Source organism: Mauremys mutica, chromosome 3, assembly GCF_020497125.1.
Source record: "Mauremys mutica isolate MM-2020 ecotype Southern chromosome 3, ASM2049712v1, whole genome shotgun sequence".
Lineage (NCBI taxonomy): Eukaryota > Metazoa > Chordata > Testudines > Geoemydidae > Mauremys > Mauremys mutica.
The window spans coordinates 62,451,252-62,471,688 of NC_059074.1; the positions used below are offsets into that span (position 1 = coordinate 62,451,252).

At 45.6% G+C, this 20,437-nt stretch overlaps 1 protein-coding gene across 1 annotated transcript in view; it reads right to left on the bottom strand.

Moving 5' to 3' along the window:
* Positions 1 to 20,437, bottom strand: part of LOC123365963 (pleckstrin homology domain interacting protein) — a 357,662-nt gene that overhangs the window by 139,918 nt on the left and 197,307 nt on the right. The window contains exons 16-17 of the mRNA XM_045009003.1: positions 2,835 to 2,963; positions 908 to 1,133 (exon numbers count right to left, since the gene is read on the bottom strand). Coding sequence (XP_044864938.1) covers positions 908 to 1,133; positions 2,835 to 2,963 — 355 coding nt within the window. The remainder of the gene's footprint in view (positions 1 to 907; positions 1,134 to 2,834; positions 2,964 to 20,437) is intronic.

Below are 20,437 nucleotides of genomic sequence, written 5' to 3' on the forward strand. Positions count from 1 at the left end.
TTCTTAGTACCCCTGTACAGGTGTGCATGTGTTGGGGGCTACCTAGAAGAAAGGACATATAACTGGCTAAACTATGAAAAAAGGAATATTGTCTCTTTAATTATTTGTTTAAAGCCACCAGGCAAAAGAAACTTAACTAAACTACATTAAACAATACCATTAATTGTAAACCTAAAGATCTAATTTGCACAGTGCCAGGGATGTGAACACTGCAAAGGGCACTGTATCGCAGTCACAGGTTGTAAGAAGGAAGTGAGTGGCAGTTTAGCCTGTTCCACATCTTTTATACCATCAAATTTATTTGAGGAGGGCATGCTGCAGGTGCTGGTGTGAGTCCACTGGACACTGCTAGTTAAAGAGAGTCACGTGCATGTGCACCAACAGTGGAATCTGGATGGACAATCACTCAGGAACAACAACTGTATTTTAATGGGGCTCCTACTAAATTGTACAAGATCAGCACTGCAAATAACCTTCTTAATTTTTAGAAACATACATTTCAATTATGGCACATAGTTTTTACTGAATGTCTAGCTGGTGTTTCCTTGTTTGCAGCTGATGTTTTCCTAAGCAAGTCAAATCTCTAATCTCAGCTGATATTTCTCTCCTCAACTGAATATAAGTTTAGACTCCCAGCTCCTAGATGCAGTTCCCCTCAAAGCCAAAATCATATCTTCTCTCATCATTGCTGCTCTTCTTGTTAGCTGCCAATTAAGATCAAGATTTATTACACACAAAAAAGGTTTTTTCTTAATTAAGCTGATAAACATAGTGGCAATATTCTAGAGTCCTATTAACTCCAACTGTATTAGACCACACACAAACCACTGCACTACACTTTCCATATGATGAATTCAATATTCAAGCCCATGTACACTATAGCATACTGGACTTAAGCTCTATGTACCTGAGGAAGTCACCCCCATCTGTGGAATAAGCTGCTCATCCCTGCAGTTCTCACGACCTGGAACTAATCTCTGGTATCTTGATGGATGAGGGTTGCCATCAACATCAACCAAAAATGGGGGAGGCATGAGATGTGGAGCCTGCTGTGTCTGTTCATCTAAGACAAAGTTGTTGGCATCTCGGATAAGGGGTCGATAATCACTGTGAAAGAACATCTGATCTGCTATCTGTAACGTAAAGCCAATTTTTGATTAATTACAAGCAACTGATTAAAAATAGAAACATTCAAATAAAAATGTCTGCAGTAAGTATTCAATGTCTTTTCCTAGCAAGTAAGTGATTTGTACTGATGGACACTTCTGTAAAAATGAGGTGGTCACAGAACAGCTACTTTATATACTCCTCTGGAAAGGAGGTAATGTGCTAATGTTTTCCCCATCTAATAGTCATTTTTGTACTGTACTGCACTGGGGAATAAAACCCATACCTATCCTCTAAAAACACAGTTGCTTGGCAGAAAGCAGCATAAATTGGGTTAAGTAGTTTACAAACTCTGCTATATTGTACATCTGACTACTACAGTTATGTTACTGCATTTTTAGGAGATATGGGGTGAAATGGAGATAAGCAGGAAATCATTTATATCATTTTAGTATTCATATTTTATTAGCACCATGTGTTAATACACACAACTAAATTTTAAAAATCTTTATCTATTAGAGCAGATACTTCAAAAAGCCTGTTATAAAAGTAATTAAACAAACACTGATTTAAACCATATTAGAGTCCAGTTTTAATGCCAATACGGCACTACTGGGAGCCTGTATAAACATAAGGAAATATCTAGGATCACCAAAATTAACCCACCCTAATTAAAATTACATTAATATAACAAAGTACATTTACAGCAGTGGTGCGCAAACTGTTCCAGCCACGCCCCACGTTACCATTAACGGAATCTATCTACACTCCCGCTCCACTGCTAAACAGCCATGGCCTCCTCAACAATGGAGCTTGGGCTGAGACAGAGCTGGGGGCAGAACTGGAGCTAGAGGCAGAGCTGGTCTGGGGACAGAGAGGGAATGAGGGCAGAGCGGAGCAGAATAGGGGGCTCAGTGGAACTGGGGCGAAGTGGGGTTGGGAGTGAGTGGGACAGGGACGGATCTGGCCTGGAGGCAGAACAGAACTGGGAGCTGAATGGGGTTGGGGGAGGAGCAAGGTTGGGAGTGGAGCTGGTCTGGGGGCAGAACGCGGCTGGAAGCATGGTGCTCCCTCCCCAACCTCCGTGGGAGCTGGCTCAGGCCCTGCCGTGTCTCCTCACCCCAAATGTTCCTCCACACCCCCTTAGGGGGATGCCCCCACAGTATGAATTTACAGTATGAATTTGTCTCCAAATAACTTCCAGAGCAAGTGATATAAACAAGGATGAACCACAAATGTGATAATCCAAAAATATCTTTTAAAAAGATCAATTTCAATTAATTAGAATTAATCAGGAACCAGCACAATTATGTCTAAAAGCCAGGGTTAAATCTAGAATGAATTTCATTGTAGTATATTAATGTCACCTATTTAACAAAGTACTAAGCATTTCAATCTATTTTTATTATTAGAGGTATTTCTACTCCTTTTGTTATAAGCACGGAAACTTGGAGTGACTGCAGCTGAACAGGAGGTAGAAAGCAGCAGCGAGTTATAGAAACATACCATATTGTATGAGCTGGAAAAAAAAGAAAGAAAATAAAGAGAAAGAGAATGGACTCTAACAATACAAATATAAAAGCTTTACCTTACATGACTGAAAAGATAAAAAGCTTTAAAATCTGTGAAATAAATTTGATGTCAATGTTTTTTCCAACAAAAAGCATGCACAAACACTTTTACTTAAACATTAAAAATGATATTTTGATTTATGCCTTGCACTGTACCTTATCATATTTGCTACTGGAGCCAAAGCCAAAAATCAGAAGGTGCCCGTGAGAGTCTGTACATGCAAAATGCTGGCCATCAGGAGAGCACTTGCAGTCAAAAACTGCCCCGTGTCCTTGTCCTTCAATCTGAAATACATTAAGGCAAAAAAAAACCCCAACAAAAAAAACAATAATCAAAAACCAGGGAGACATATCATACTAAATTACAATCCCACTGTGATGCTGAAATGCACATAAAACATCCCAAAACAGCACACTGTTAGATGAAAGATACAGTAGGTCTTTTACTTTTTAGCCATTTACTTATGAGTAATTTTGCTGTAGTACTCATGAAAGATGCCTGATTAATAGCAGTAGAAACTGACCGACTTTAACCGCAGAGCAAGCACAGTACAGGAAGATACAACAAAACCTTCCCCCTTAATGTCCTGATGATAAATTAAACAAAGAGCTGCGCAGTTCAGGGTTTCAGTCGCTACACTGATTCTACCTTTTGCCTGTTAAACTTGTCAATCAGCATCAACTGCAATGGCGTTTTTGTGATGTCAACGCTTATCCACTAGCATATGCACTGAATAAATCAACCCATATATTGCCTGCTTCTAAAATTCCTACCCATATTTGTGTGTGAGGAGAATTTAGATTTGTGTGGTCTTAACTCATTTTAAAAAGGAGAACTGCAAAGATTTTAAAAAAGGAATTTTTACCTGATACTCATTTTCTGTTCTCCAGTTCCATTAAGCCAGAATAAATAGGTTTTTGTTTTCCCCTGAAACCTGTCAATCAAGCAGAGGTGACCAATCACCACGCTGAGTTTTTATGTCTTTAGCACCTCTTCCGATAGTCCCTTTCTACACTCCCCAGTCAAGAACTTTTTGCATTTGTCTTTTAAAGACACAAAAAATTTCTTTCCTTAACCATGGCAGGCCTGAAAACTTACAAAAAATAACTGAATTCAGTCCACACAATAATAATTTGCACTTCCACAGTACCTTCCAACAGAGGCTATCAATGTGTTTTACAAACATTACTGAATTAAGCCTCAAAATTCCTATAAGGTAGGCACTAATATATCCATATTACCAATGAGGAAGCTGAGGTATAGGATCCCATATATCAGTGGCAAAACCTCTTCTTTACTTCCAGTCCCTTTAAATCACTAGCTTATACTCCCTCTCACTACAGAGGTTTAAAAAAAAAGTGAGGCAGGTTTCTGGATTAGTAAAATTGAACACAGAAAATTATGTTATTATGTTCTCTGTTTTTGGCATTTGCTATTCCACAATGAAAGGGTTCTTAATAGAAGTATCCCACAGAAAAGACAGAAAATAAAACAGATTAGTCCTTCAAGAGAGCCACCCTAACATCAAATTGGCTGAGGAAAGCAGAATTAATTTTAGTGAATGTGTAGATGCAACAAAGCAGTCAGCTTTACTGATTTTTTTGAGGAGGCTCACCTTTTTGTTCAATGAGGAAGTCATGATTCTGGTAAAGTAGGCAGGTAACTTCTGCACAGAAATAAGCCTTGCAGAGTCCTCCTTAAATACAACTCCACGGTCCCCTTACAGCCTAACACATTTAAGATTTTTTCTTGATGGAGAAACGCAATAACTGCGCAGAATTATTTCCTGGCTCTGGTGACATTCAGAGGAAATTTTAGATTAAGGTTTTCCACTCTAATAGGAAAGATAGTTTGGATGGATTCTTCTCAAGAAACTCCTACAAAAGTGATAGAATAGAATACAATAGCTGAAGACATTCTTTTCTGCATGTACCACAAAAAGAACACTGATCCTATCTTGTAGATACTCAGCTTCTCTAGCGATGAGTACATACCAGTACTTAGTCTCTAGATGTGGCCAGGTTTGTCTTGAATGACTTTCCAGGACGGTCTTTGGCCAGCATAATTTATTCAGAATGCGTTGTTTATAAGCCTCTCCCTGCCCCCACAAAGAAAATATAATACTGTTCTTTCTGGACTATTGTGACTGACCTGCATCTAAGTCAGGTTTGGTGAACTGTGAGTTTGGAAGTTTATAAGAGCCATCACTTAATCTGATTGCACCAATTAAATGCCATTTCCTGGGCCATTTGTATGTTACTACAGTCTTGTTTGTACTGTTTGCTAGGATCCTAACAAAAGCTGAAGTGAAGGAAAGAGATGAAAGAAATGAGGAAGGAAAACATGACTGAAAATAAGCTTTTGCTTGCTAGCCTGGATATCATCTGTAATATTTAGGAAAGCTGCAGTTCTTCTCAGAGATTAACAGATCCACAGAGGAGAGACCTTAGGCTTGCATGTGATGTTTTAATGGCAAGATATTCAAACACCATTTTTTGGGGATGTGGCACATCTTCTCAGCTAGTCACTTTAGTCAATATTAAGTTTTTCAAGCACAGCATTAGCTTTATCTTGAGCCAGCTAAGCACTATTACGGCTGCCATTAGGAGAGTCCTGCTCATCATGATCCCTTGTCTGTTTCTATAAGTAACAAAGGTATGTCTGTCTTTATCCACTTACACAGTTGATTGAGGAGGAACTTCCTGAAACTTAAAACCATGGTAAGTAGGACCATCCTGCTCTGGACTGATGAAAAATACAGTTTCTCTTTGAGTCATTCTGCACTTCAAAACCTGCATCCTAAGTCACAATTGTCCAGTGTGATCCAAGACTGCAGAATCCAGGAAAAGTTTAGTTACTGTGCATCTACCACAAAAATTACCCCAACATGGGAAGGAAAGAAAACCTTGCTTTCTAAAGCCTCAGTATAAATCCAAGTATCCAGATAACTGGCATAAGCTCCCATAAAGCTTGGTCCACAGGAACCACTTCAGATATGACATAAATAAGAAGCATACAGAATCTCACTGAGCTGTCCCAGATGGATTCTGATTTTTTGCAACCTTTCTTCTAAAAAGGACTCTAATCCCTGTGCCTAATTAACAAACGGCATTGAATAGGAGCGATGATACTGGAGAAACTGCAGAATTTATCAGATTACACTGGATATACTAGAGTGCAACATTAAAAGTCTGGTAGTCATGTTGAGAGGATTGTTAAAAGAACAGAGTTTTTGAAAAAAAAAAAAAAAAAGGCAAAGCTGCTTGGTATAGCTCCAGTTTGATGGATGATAAATATTCTGAAGATAGATAGAGCAACACAATACTATAAGAGGATGAAAGGATGCATCTGTGCTCTTCACCTCTCTCTATTTTCTGTACAGTGATACAGCAGTGTCCGGTTGCTGCTAAGGATAAGGAAAGATTGGAAACCACAACAGATTCCTTAATGGAGAACGAGTGTGAAGAAATTCTCAAGTGCAACTGGCAGCCTCTGCTTGATTGACAATTTCGAAGAAGAAACCCATTTAATTTTAATTAGTGGATGTTAGAGCACCAACAAAGTAGATTCTTCTAAGCAAAATAATGGTCACACAATTCTTAAATACTTAAATCATCATTTTTAAACAAAGTATTTTTTTTAATTGGAATTCATCCAGGAGAAAATGACTCAGCAGAACCAGCTTTAGTAGAACCACTTTTATCACGTTCCATAAAGGAGAATATCTTCAAGTCAATTCCCAATCTTTTGTTCTGAATGGTGTAATAAGAAAAAGGAAGAGGGAGAAAAGATCCATCCAAAAGCCCTGATTCTGCAACTGCATCAGTGCAGGTAGAACCTTACTCCTGTGTAGAGCCCCACTGACTTCATGGGGGTTCTGTGGGGAGCAGGGGTCCACCCATGTAGTTCCAGTTGCAAGATCAGGGACAACACCTGCAAACGTAACTAATTTTTCTGAAATGCAACTACTATGCAGAGATCAAGAAGGCCAAATTCAAGCATTAAAGTTTTCCATAAGATCCTTAGTTTGGCCACATTTTGTATATTGCCAGTTGCTGTTTATGCTGTTAATTAATGTCTAATATATATCTAATGTGATCAACCAAGTTCACAAAGTTTTGAGAAAATGTTTGAATTTCTTCACTGTTTAAATTCTTAACCTTATATGGGGGGGGGGGGTGCAAAAATTTTATCTGACTCTAAATATTAAAAAAAAAAAGGGGGGGGGGAAGAGCAGTCAAGGAGGTGGAGAATGATACAAACGGAAACGTAAAACTGCATTAAAATCATCAAACAACCTATGAAAGTAAATGGTGCCTGATAAAGTGCACATTTCCTCTAAGTGCTTGTGCATGCATTTAGGGGCACTAAACAGAGATATTTAAGTTGAGCACTCCTAATTACCTCCATTCAAAATACAAGACTAAAGGGACCTCCTATGAGACAGAAAGGACTTTATGAATTTAAAAAAAACATTTAAAAAAAATGTATAAAAGGGCACCGTTAACAATCACGCTGTCTGGAATTTTTCCATCCTATTGTTACAATTATAGTACAGTCGAACCCATTTATCTCGACCTCGGTTAACTTGCCAATCCTATTAAGTCGACGTTTTAGAAGTGGAACCGCCAAACTCCCTCTTTGTCTTATCGGTTTCTCATCGGTTATGTCGATTCTTTAATCTCGCCGAACCCTAATATCTCGAGCACAGAAGAGCGCCGAATTTGCCACTAACCGAGGTCGAGATAAATGGGTTCGACTGTAACTCCGGCGGCGGCCCTGCCCGGCTCCTGCCGCATCCCTCCCCGGCCACGCGACTCCTGCCCTAGCCCCGGCTCCCCAGCCGCGCGGTTCCCCAGCCGCCCGGCTCCCCGCGTCCCCGACCCACCGTGTCCCCAGCCGCCCGCTCCCCGGCTCCCCAGCCGCGCTGTTCCCCAGACGCCCGGCTCCCCGCGTCCCTGGCCGCCCGGCTCCCCGCGTCCCCGGCCGCCCGCTCCCCGGCTCCCCAGCCCCGCATCCCCAGCCCCGCGGTTCCCCGCATACCCGCCCGCCCGGCCCCACTTCGCCGGTCCCCGCTTCGCCGCCCGCCCGCCGGTCCCCGCATCCCCGGTCCCCGCCCCGCTTCCCCAGTCTCCGCCCGCCCGGCCCCGAATACCCGGTCCCCGCTTCGCCGCCCGCCCGCCCGCCCGGCCCCGAATACCCGGTCCCCGCCCGCCCGGCCCCGCATACCCGGTCCCCACTTCACCTGCCGCCCGCCCGCCCAGCCCCGCTTCCCCGGTCCCCGCTTCGCCTGCCGCCCGTCCGCCCGGCCCCGCTTCCCCGGTCCCCGCGTCGCCTGCCGCCCGGCCCCGCTTCCCCGGTCCCGCTTCGCCTGCCGCCCGGCCCCACTTCCCCGGTCCCGCTTCGCCTGCCCCCGCTTCCCCGGGCCCCGCTTCGCCGGTCCCCACCCGGCCCCACATACCCGGTCCCCGCTTCGCCTGCCGCCCGCCCGCCCGGCCCCGCTTACCCGGTCCCCGCTTCGCCTGCCGCCCGCCCGCCCGGCCCCGCTTCGCCTGCCTCCGCTTCGCCTGCCGCCCGCCCGGCCCCGCTTCGCCGGTCCCTGCTTCGCCTGCCGCCCGGCCCCGCTTCGCCGGTCCCCGCTTCGCCTGCCGCCCAGCCCCGCTTACCCGGCCCCGCTTCGCCTTCTGCCCGGCCCCGCTTACCCAGTCCCGCTTCGCCTGCCGCCCGGCCCGCTTACCGGGTCCCGCTTCTTTGGCTGCCCGGCTCCGGGTCCCCGTCCACCCGGCCCCGCTTCGCCGGATCCAGCCACGTGCAGGCACCGCGGTAAGGGGGCAGGGAGGGGGTGTTGGAGAGAGGGCAGGGGAGTTCAGGGGTGGGGGGGTGGATAGGGGTTTATCTCGATCATCGGTTATCTCGACGCTTTTTGGCAAACCCCTAGGCCGGCGACATAACAGGGTTCAACTGTACTATAACTGATCATGTATTTTTTCCAGTTTTTCTTTTTGTACACAGGCATTTTTTTCCGCTATAGAAACCTCATCATACTCCTGATTATGTGTATTTTTAACCGAACAAAAGGGGAGAGAAATGCCCTTAATAAAAACTACACAAAGATTTTAGGCCTTCAAAAATTCATTGGGATGCCCAGGGACAGGAGTAGTATCTTCACCGCTTCTCGTTTTTTCTCACACACTGACTATATATTATATTGACAGTGTCCCTTTGATCACTGGAGCGTGGCTAATGTGACAGTCTGAACCTGTTTTAAATATCAGATACCACCTTCTCAAAGTATTGTATAAATTTCTTCAAATTTTTAAATTCATGTACAAATTTGAGTACAAAAGTTTAGTGTTGTTCACCACTGATTTGATCCATATACTTCTCACTGAAGTACAGATAAATTTAAAACTTTCTATTAGCAAATAAAAACTTGTTTCCAGATACTAAATATTTAAACTGTCTTACAAACCAATTGTTTATTATAGCAAGATGTATTAAAGTACAACAGATCCTAGAATATTTATTGAAATAATTTTATATTATGATATATATATATTTTATTTCAAACTAACATTACACACATACCAGCCCATAATTCCATATGTTATTGCATTTTCCCTAAAATAGATTAAGTATGCTCTATTTACTTTTATAAGTACTTTCATGGAGATGGCATTAGTCTCTACAATGATGCTACACGTGTAAAGTTGTAGAAAAAACTGCATAATATATTTTTATTTTATAAATAGCATGTGAGCACACAAAGGCTATCATAATGATAATGTATATGGGAAATACTGAAGGTTTTGTGTTCACTCTTGACTATTCTAAGTCACATTTTAAAAAATGTGTGACTGAAGTTAGGCTCCTAAAGCCAGCTTTAAATACTTACATATTTGGCCTGATTTTCAAAAATGCTGCGTACTGGGCAATTACATTGACTTCAGGAGTCCAACACCTTCAAGAATCATGTCACATGTGTAGTGGCCTAAATATGGATGTAGGAATCAAATTTTGCACACCCACTTTTGAAAATCTTAGCCTGCATTTTGACTTTGATTGTTTGGCCTGGGAACCTTGACATTAATTTAATATCATTTTTGTATGGAATTAGATGTAAAATAGTAATTTGCATTAACGTGTTTACAAAAACTAGCAAGCATTCAGCTAATTAAACAGCTGGCTTAAAATGTTTTTCCACACTAACTTTCATATAATGAATATAAATCAAAATTGAAAAGAAAGCTGTATTTATTTTATTCAGCACATCTTTTGAAAGTTCTTGTGGTGATATGCATTTCCCACCTTCCATAAACTGTCAGCTGTATTTTAAATTAAAATGTTTGATTAAAATATTCATTCATTTTAAAAATACATATCACTGAATTACCTGCTGTTGGCACCTATTTTTCTGAAAAGTCAAGCCTTATTGATTTAAGATGTCAACACAGTTGACAATATTTGCCTGAACTATAGAGAGGCATAAAACAAATCTAGAATGGAGCAGTTTTCCAGAGAACATTCATATCTGCTTGCCATCTAATCAGTGTTCTCCAGTCTCACTTTAATATGTACTCATTTTATTAAAAACGCCCCTCAAAACGGTGTCAGATCTGTTTTTTGTATTTGCTTCTCCTGGCCTCGGAAAGTATTTTACCACTTTTGAGTAAATCTTTCCTTTACTCTCACATGGTTCTTAAGGAATATCCAGATAGCACTACCACAGCAATACAGTAACATATGTCTAAACCTTTTATTTGAGTGTCCTAACTTTACCTGCTTGAAATGTAGTTACTGTCATTAGAATATAACTTTAAAAAGGAGATTTGGAATACATTATAGAAACCTGCAGTGCTCTCTTGTAAAAGAAGAACAGTGACTGGGGAAAGAGGGTATTTTAGCTATCATGTGTGGCTAAATGTTGTGTGAATAAACTACTGCCACTTTTTATTTCCTTTAATTTTCTGACTGATTTTCAGTTATGTTTAGGAGTCAAAAATCTTTAATATAGCTGTGTTAGTTTAATTTTACATTTCAGCAAAACAAATATTGCTGCATCAAAATTGAGTTCATAGTTAAAAAGATGCCAGTCTACAATTAGTATTAGCCTCTTTGCAGTATTTGGAAAGATAGTAGAAATGAAGTGATTAAACACTCAGTACTGGGCAAAAGCAGCAACAACATATGTTGATGCCAATAGTGACAACACTAACGGACATATTTCAGCATAGAAAGATTTTCTATGGAAATCTTTATGCTCCTGCAAAGTTGGATTACTGTATGAGGAGGTTACAATTTCTGCAGCAACTTCCTTGTTGTAGCATTTATAATCACTGAACAGGAAAAATAAGATGCTCACAAGCATCACTAGCAAAGGCAACTATGTGTGTAAATTCTGCAAGTTTAACAGCTCCAATGTAAAGACCTTCAAAGTTCCTCAGGACCAAGAGCTCTAGATTTTCTCTCTTCCTCAGAATAAACCAGAAAACTGGAATTGAAAGTTACATTCATGTAACTTTAATAGCAAATGCAGGCCTTGATCCTGCAATTCAATGCAAAGTACAGAAGAAGCCAATGGGGCTCCATGAGGATGGAGAGGTCTGAGCCAGTATGAATCTCATTTACAGGATAGGGCCCTTATAACACTTAAATGCAAGGATGAAAACATTAAGCTGTACAGAGCAAAATTAACTCAGTCATGTCACAAGCATTTTGTATTTTCTATTACTTTTCTTTATAAATTAATCTATGAATATATTCATGTTTATGCCATTAAACTTAGACTTAAAAAATACAGGACTGATATTTGTCTTTTGGCATATAGAACCAAACATGCAGCATTATTTGATTTATGCAATGTGTCCTATGAAACAATGCTCATTTATATATTTTTTCCTAAATCTTACAAGAAATAAATTCAAATTATAAAATACAGAATGTGCAATAGGGCTGAATTTTAATCTTACCATAAGAAGCATAAATTTAACTTATCACCATTTACATTTGTGACCTTAGTTACATCAATGTAACTTTTGCAGTTCTGTTTGACTTCATCTGCAACTGCGTACATAAGGAATTTACTGAGAGATCTAATGATCATAGATTTGTTTTCTTTTTATCTGTCAGACTAGCCATACCCTTAAGTAAGAGGGTTTAACCTCTTTCAGCGTATGCACAAAATATCAAAAGCGTGTCCCTCTTCTTGATACAACACTAGCTCACGTTCATCTTCAGGGTTTCACCATCAGAAGCTAGCCTAATTGCTCTACTTAGGACATATGCAGTTCGCTGGGAGATTGCCCAAGTAGCGGGCACAATCACTGTTTACTCAAATTATAAACCACAGGAAGTGGTTACAAACAATTTCTTGGATACTTACGTATGTATTTTCATAGGCCCTAGAAAATTAAAGAAGTTACTTACTCTACAGTAACTCAGGTTCTTCAAAATATTGTCATCAGTGTGGATCCTACTATAGGTGCACAGGCACCTCACACGTGTAAGATCAGCGTCTTCTGAATCTGTCAGGGCTGCCCAGGCACCTTGTGCCTCCTCTTACTCCTCTATGATGACATAAAGGCATGGCAGCTGTGATCCTCTGTCAGTTTCCTCACAATTCAAAGCCCTTGGTAGCTAAAGATGCCAAAAAGCAGGAATGAGAGGGTGAGGGGTGGGATCCACACTGATTACAACATGTGAAAGAACTTCAATTACTGGAGGGTAAAAGTTCTTTTTTCAAGTATGTGTCAGTGCTGATCTCATTCTAGATGACTATCAAGCAGTGTCCATTCTGGAGAGTGAGAACGAGGAGCATCAGCTATCTGAGCAGAACAGAGATTAAAAGTACAACTACCCCAAACTTGGCATACAAACTCTCCTAAACCAGCTGCCATGTCAAAGGTATAATGTTTAACTAATGTAAGTGTGTTGGCTCCAGCCTGTAGCTTTACAGAGGCCATTGAGGAATCTGGACACCATCGGATGTGAAAAGACCAAATATGACTCTAGTGGAGCCTAGTTCACTGAAACAGTTGCAAGGTGAACCTTGAGAGAACTAAGAGCCAACCCATAATGCTGGATTGCCCATAAGTAGAGCCATTTCCATTTGGAGGAAAAACTAGATTATCCTCGGAGACAGTTTCCTGTTTTGAATGAAGATTTCTTGAATCTGTTGAGAACAATCTCTGACAGTAGCTTTCAGCCATCCACCATTCAAGCTGTTAAGTGCAATGTCTGAGTCTGGCTGCAATATCTGACCAAGATATTAAGTCCAACCACAGCAGGAGTTGGATGGGAGACTGAATGGACATGTGCAATAGGTCTCAGAATCAGAAATGTCTCAACCAGTAGGGAGTTTTGTCAATGCGGCCTTGTCCCATCTGACTTTGGAGATCACTCCAGGGAGCATGAGAATCAGAAGAAAGGCATATAGGAGGCCTGGAGACCACTGCAGCAGGAAGGAGTCTGGTAAGAAACTCAGATACACACACATACACACACCCCCGCTGGAGCAAAAGTTCAGGAACTTGGTGTTGTCCTCTGTAGCAAACAGATCTATTGGGAGAGTCCCCCACTAGCAAAATATCAGCTCCATGACAGATGTCTGCAGCACCACTTGGTGGTTGGTTACAATGCACTTGCTTAAGAAGTTTGTCAGGTTATTGCTGGTTCCTAGAAGGTGTAGAGAAAGACGGTTACTCACCTTTGTAACTGTTGTTCTTAGAGATGTGTTGCTCATATCCATTCCAATTAGGTGTGTGCGCGCTGCATGCACGTTTGTCAGAAGATTTTTACCCTAGAAACACTCGGTTGGTCGGCTGGGTTGCCCCCTGGAGGGGCACCGCTATAGCGCCGAATATATACCCCTGCCGACCCAATGGCCCTTCAGTTCCTTCTTGCCGGCTACTCCGACAGAGGGGAAGGAGGGCGGGTTTGGAATGGATATGAGCAACACATCTCGAAGAACAACAATTACAAAGGTGAGTAACTGTCTTTTCTTCTTCGAGTGCTTGCTCATATCGCTTCCAATTAGGTGATTCCCAAGCCTTACGTAGGCGGTGGGGTCAGAGTGAGATGTTGCAGAATGCAAAACTGCTGAGCCAAAGGCTGCATCATCTCTGGACTGTTGGACCAGTGCATAATGTGAGGCAAAGGTGTGGACCGAGGACCAGGTAGCTGCACGACAGATTTCCTGTATGGGTACGTGGGCCAGGAAGGCAGCAGAAGAAGCCTGAGCCCTGGTAGAATGTGCAGTGAGGTGGCTCGATGGAACATGGGCCAAGTCATAGCAGGTGGGGATGCACGACGTCACCCAAGATGAAATCGTCTGGGAGGAGACAGGTAGGCCCTTGATTCGGTCTGCCACTGCGACAAAGAGTTGGGGAGTCTTACGAAAGGGCTTTGTCCGCTTGATATAAAATGTGAGCACCCTACGGACGTTTAGGGAGTGCAATTGTTGCTCCCTTCACGATGAGTGTGGCTTCGGAAAGAAGACCGGAAGGAAGATATCCTGGTTGATATGGAAGGCCGACACCAGCTTAGGGAGGAAGGCCGGATGTGGTCGCAACTGCACCTTGTCCTTGTGAAATACAGTATATGGTGGGTCCACCGTGACAGCCCTAAGCCCGGAGACTCGTCTGGCCGATGTAATGGCTACGAGGAAAACTGTCTTCCAGGACAGGTATAGCAGCGAGCAGGTTGCCAGCGGCTCGAATGGGGCAGTCATAAGTCTGGTTAGAACCAGGTTGAGGTCCCAGGTTTGGGTGGGGCGGCGAACTTGGGGGTATAAGTGCTCCAAGCCCTTGAGGAACCTAGAAACCATAGGGTGCGAGAATACGGAGCGGCCACTCTCCCCTGGGTGGAAGGTAGAGATGGCTGCCAAGTGCACCCTCAATGATGATACCGCCAGGCCCTGCTGTTTGAGAGACCAGACGTAGTCCAAGATGGAATGGATCGGGACCTCGGAGGGAGTAACATTATGCGTTTCGCACCAGCAGAAGAAACGCTTCCACTTGGCCAGATATGTTAACCGAGTGGAAGGTTTCCTACTACCCAGGAGTACCTGTTGTACCGAGGCAGAGCAACGTAACTCGGATCGGTTTAACCACGCAGCAGCCATGCTGTGAGGTGCAGGGAATGCAGGTCTGGGTGGTGAAGTCTGCCGTGATCCTGCGTTATGAGGTCCGGGCGAAGAGGCAGGGGAATCGGGTTGGCTATCGACAGGTCTAGCAACATGGTGTACCAGTGCTGTCTGGGACACGCTGGAGCGATCATGATCAGGTGCGCTCTGTCCCTGCAGAGTTTTAGCAGGACCCTGTGAATGAGCGGGAACGGTGGAAAAGCATACAGCAGATGGCTCATCCACGGCATCAGAAAAGCGTCCGAGATCGAGCCCGGGGAGAGGCCTTGGAATGAGCAGAACGTCTGGCACTTCGCTTCTCGCGAGAAGCGAAGAGGTCTATGCGGGGAAATCCCCACTTCCAGAAAGCGGAATGGATAACGTCCAAACGAATCGACCACTCCTGAGACAGGAAGGATCTGCTGAGGCGATCCGCCAGAGTGTTCCGGACCCCTGGGAGAAAGGACGCTACCAGGTCTATCGATTGGGCTATGCAGAAGTCCCAGAGCTGGATGGCTTCCTGGCAAAGACGGGAGGACCGTGCTCCTCCCTGCTTGTTTATGTAATACACGGCTGTTGTGTTGTCTGTGAACAGAGACACAACGGCCTTGTAGGTGCCGCTGAAAAGCCTGGCACGCAAGGCAGACTGCTCTCAGCTCTCGGACATTGATGTGCAAGGCCAGCTCTTGAGCTAACCAAAGGGCTTGGGTGCGAAGCTGACTGAGGTGAGCACCCCCGACGAGAGATGACACGTCCGTTGTCAGGGACACCCAGGGCTGAGGCGGATGGAACAGCCTCCCTGCACACACCAGGGAGGGCGTCGACCACCAGTCGAGTGAGCCTAGGATGCTCGGGGGGATCGTGACGATCATGTCTATGCTGTGTCTGCCCGGGTGGTACACCGAGGTGAGCCACGATTGGAGGGGACGGAGGCGTAGCCTGGCATGTTTGGTCACAAACGTGCAGGCAGCCATGTGACCCAGGAGACCGAGGCAAGTGCGAGCCGAAGTTGTCAGGAAGTTCCGTAGACCTTGTATAAAATTGTTATCATCGCGTGAAACCGAGGCTGAGGTAAGCAGGCTGTGGCGAGATTGGAGTCCAGGATGGCCCCAATGAATTCTATTCTCTGTGTGGGGACCAGAGTGGATTTCTCTACATTGATCATCAGGCCTAGACGCAGGAATAGGTCCTTGACGATGCCAACATGACGGGTAACTTGGGCCTCGGAGGTCCCTCGAATGAACCAATTGTCTAGAGACAGAAAAAACGTATATCTGACGGCGGCGGAGGGAGGCAGCGACTACAGCCATGCACTTTGAATACTCTTGGGGCTGTAGAGAGGCCAAACGGAAGGACCGTAAACTGGAAATGATGATGGTTGGTCACAAACCGGAGGTACCTTCTGTGTGGAGGATAAATGGCGACGTGAAAATATGCGTCCTTCATATCGAGGGCGGCATACCAGTCTCCGGGATCCAAGAATGGGATGACGGTCCCCAGGGATATCATGCGGAATTTCAGCTTTATCATGAACTTGTTGAGTTCCCGCAGGTCTAGGATAGGTCTGAGACCTCCCTTCGCCTTGGGGATTAGGAAATAGCAGGAGTAGAACCCCTTGCCCCTTTCGTCCTTTGGTACCTCCTCTATAGCTCCGATGGTGAGGAACAGATCCTGGGTAATAACTGGTACGCCATCCTCGAGTGTGCCTTCAAAAGCATCCACACCTCTTGCAAGAGGAATTGCTCATGAGAGGGGTCCCTAAAGAGCGACGAGGATGGAGGGTGGGCGGTGAGGGACGAAATAAACTGGAGGCGGTACCCAAGTTCCACCGTGCGTAGGACCCAACGATATGAGGTTAGATGGGACCACGCAGAGAGGAAAAAGGAGAGGCGGTTGTTGGGGTTGGCAGGAACATTCTGCTTAGCCTTTTCTAATTCCAGAGCCTGCTTCTGGATTTCTAGTTCTTTCTCTTTTAACTCCATTTGTCTCCTGTGGTCAGCCTCTCTGGCTTGTTGTTTCTCCATTTCTCTCTTGTGGGCAGCTTCTTCCCTGGCCATTTCTGCATTAAATAGTTCCATTCGTCTCTGATGTTCTTTGTCTTTTTCTGCAGCCTCCAGCCTGGCCAGGTCGAGTTTGTCAACTGTTTCACTGTTACTCATGTTTGTGTGCCTTCTGGTGCTGGCCACACCCCTCTGCAGTCAGGGAATTGACTATGTTGCTTGGTTCAGTTGCTTGGATTACAAGTTCCTAACCTTTCTATTTACGACTGAATAAAAAGAAACAAAACTTTTCATTTGCAAAAGGTGTTTTGCTGATTGTTTGCTGGCTCACAAGAAACTAGAAAATCTGGTTTTGTAACTTGTCTCTAGCAAACTGCTAATGCCCTCTCAGTGGGGGTCCTTCCTAACAAGCCTTGTTAGAAAAACCTTGTCTGTTTGCCTTCAGGGTATCTCTCCTTCACTGCTTCCCCAGCATCTCAAAGGAGGAAAAAAAAATCTTGCTTTTGGTTCCTTAAAAAAAAAAATCTCCCCCTCCCAGCCTGCTTTCCTGCTGTAGGAGAAACAGCTCTCAATAGCTCTCTGCTTTGGTTCTTAAAAAAAATCCCAACCACTGCCTACCATGTCATAGGTTTATTCCCCACTTTGAACTTTAGCGTTCACAAGATGGGGACCTGCATGGACTCCTCTAAACTAAAATCCTAGTTTAGATCTGGTAAAGCTGCCACCAACCAAAAAATATAGTGTTTTGGTACACTTTCCATTCCTCCCAAACCTTCCCTGGGAACACAGATCCAAGCTCCTTGAATCTTAACACAAAGGGAAATAATCCATTCTCCCCTCCCCTCTCCAAGTCCTTAGGAGAGATACCTGGATTCAAATTCCTTGAATCAAACAAAGAGGGATTCACTTTTCCCCCTCCCCTTCCCCTGAAAATCCAAACAAGGGAAGAAATCAATCAAGTTCTAAAAAGAAAAGATTTTATTAAAAAACAGAAAGAACGTACATTATCTCTGTAATACCAGGATGGAAAAAATTACAGGGTCTAACTTATAAAAAACTGGAGAGACTTCCCCTCCCTCCTCCTCAGAATAATCAAAGTAACAGCAACAGAAATAAAGATATTTCTCCAGCAAACACACAATTGCAAATGCAGAAATTAAAATTATAAGACTAATTCGCCTTTCTAATACTCACTATACTGAATAGAAGAAAATACTTCAGGAAACTTTGGAGAACTTGAAGAATATGTCTGGCCTCCCTTAAATCCAAGAGAGAACGAACTCAAAACAAAGAACACAGACAAAGGCTTCCCTCCACAGAGATTTGAAATTATCTTGTCCCTTGATTGGTCCTCTGGTCAGGTGTTCATCAGGTTACTGAGCTTGTTAACCCTTTACAGGTAAAAGAGACTTTAACCCTTAACTATCTGTTTATGACAGGCCCCGTTGGTGGTTTAGAGGGACCCTGATTTTGGTCCCCTTGGGGTCCTGACTGAGTCCTACGACCGCCTCGGCCACGCCTGCTGACAAAGTCCTGTCTTTGTCTAGGCGCAGGGTAAGGGCGGTGAGGCTGGGGATGGAAACGTCGGCGCTGAGTCACTGGCGTGTGCATGCCGAGAGAGCGCATAGTGACCCTGTTGTCCTTAAGGCTTTGCAGCCTAGGGTCAGTTTTTTCGGAGAACAGGCCTTTGCCATCGAAGGGCAAGTCCTGTATAGTATGCTGCAGCTCCGGGGGAAGGCCCGACACCTGGAGCCATGAAATGCACCTCATGGCAACACCCGAGGCCAGAGTCCTGGCAGCGGAGTCAGCTGCATCCAATGAGGCCTGGAGGGAAGTTCTCGCCACTTTCTTCCCTTCTTCCAGGAGGGCAGCAAACTCTTGACGGGAGTCCTGAGGAACCAACTCCGTAAATTTGCCCACCGCCGCACAGGTGTTGTAATTGTAGTGGCTAAGCAGGGCTTGCTGGTTTGCTACGCGGAGTTGCAGGGCCCCTGCCGAGTACACCTTACGGCCCAGTAAGACCATTCGCCTAGCCTCCTTCGATTTAGGGGCTGGTGCCTGCTGGCCATGGCGTTCCCTCTCATTGACAGACTGGATGACGGGAGCAGGGGGGAGGATGTACATATAGGTACTCATACCCCCTGGAGGGTACCATGTACTTGCGTTCAACTCCCCTGGCCGTGGGCGGGATAGAGGCTGGAGACTGCCAGATGGTATCCACATTGGCCTGGATCGTCCGAATGAACGGTAGGGCCACTCTAGCGGGGGTGTCAGCCGATAGAATGTCTACGACCGGATCCTCTATCTCCGAGACTTCCTCCACTTGGAGGTTCATATTGAGTGCCACCCGTCTCAGGAGGTCCTGATGGGCCCTCAAGTCGATTGGAGGAGGGCCTGAGGAGGATGTTCCTGCCACCCCCTCATCTGGGGAGGAGGAAGAAGAAAGGCCGGGGACAAGCGGGTCCTGTGTGGGCTTGTGCTCCTGGCCGACCTCCTGTTCCGGTGGGATCTGGGAGTCCGGTGGCTGAACCGGGGCTTCCTCCGTACCGGTCGGAGGGGGACGCCTAACTGTCGCCTCTGGCACCCAGTGCTCTGACGGAACAGAGCGAGATGGGATCACAGGTATGCCATGGGCCTGGTGGTACGCCCAAGGTGTCCAGAATGGCCACTGACGGGGGCCAGGGTCCTGGGCCCGGGGCTCCTGGAAGACTCTGGTGGGCACATCCGAATCACGGTCCTGCGCGTATGAACTGCCCGCATGGGACGACACTGATGCATGTCTGGATGGCCATGGAGGAGCTGAAAAGCCCTGGGCAGAGTCTCCCTCTCTAGCTGACGTCGCTCGACACGGCACCGAGGATCGGTACCGGGAGGCATACCGGTACTAGGAGCGAGAACGGGACCTGCGACCGGAGCAGTGCCGGGAGGTCGACCGAGATCTCGAGGCTCGACGTCGGGAGTGGCTACGGGAGTCACGGTGCCTGGAGCGGCGCCGGGAGCTGGATCGGTGCCGAGTGTACCTGGCCGGCGAACGGGACGCTGACCGGTGCCACGAGTACAACCGGTACCGAAATGGAGAACGGTGCCAGGACTGCGAGCAGCGTTGGGACATGGATCGGCGACAGGACCGAGAGCGTCTACAGGACCGCGATCGTGAACGGTGTCGCTCTGCGGTGCCGACGGAGGGTGGTCTGATGAAGGCAGGCTTGCCGATCGACTGTATAACCCGCACTGGCGGTGCCGGGGGTTGAGGCAGCGCAGACTCCGTCACTGCAATCAACTCCCTCGCCGTGGAAAATGTCTCTGGCGTGGAGGGAATAGTGAGCTCAACCATGGCTCACACCGGGGAGCTTTCAGGCTCTGGACTCGACAGCTCTTGCGTGGCCGGAATCGACGGTGCCGATATTGTCGGTGCCACGGCAGGTATCGGTGCCGGGCGATCCGACTTAGTATAGTGCTCGGGCTGCGGACCAGGCAGCTTGGACGCAGCAGGAGTCTTGTGCCTCTTCACCCTCGGGGACAGGGATCGGTGCTGGCGATGGCCGGTGCCGAGAGGCCTTGGTGGTACCGGCATGATCCGGTGCCGAGGGAGCGCTTCTTGAAGACTGTCCAGCGCTCGCTGCCCAGGGCGGAGGAG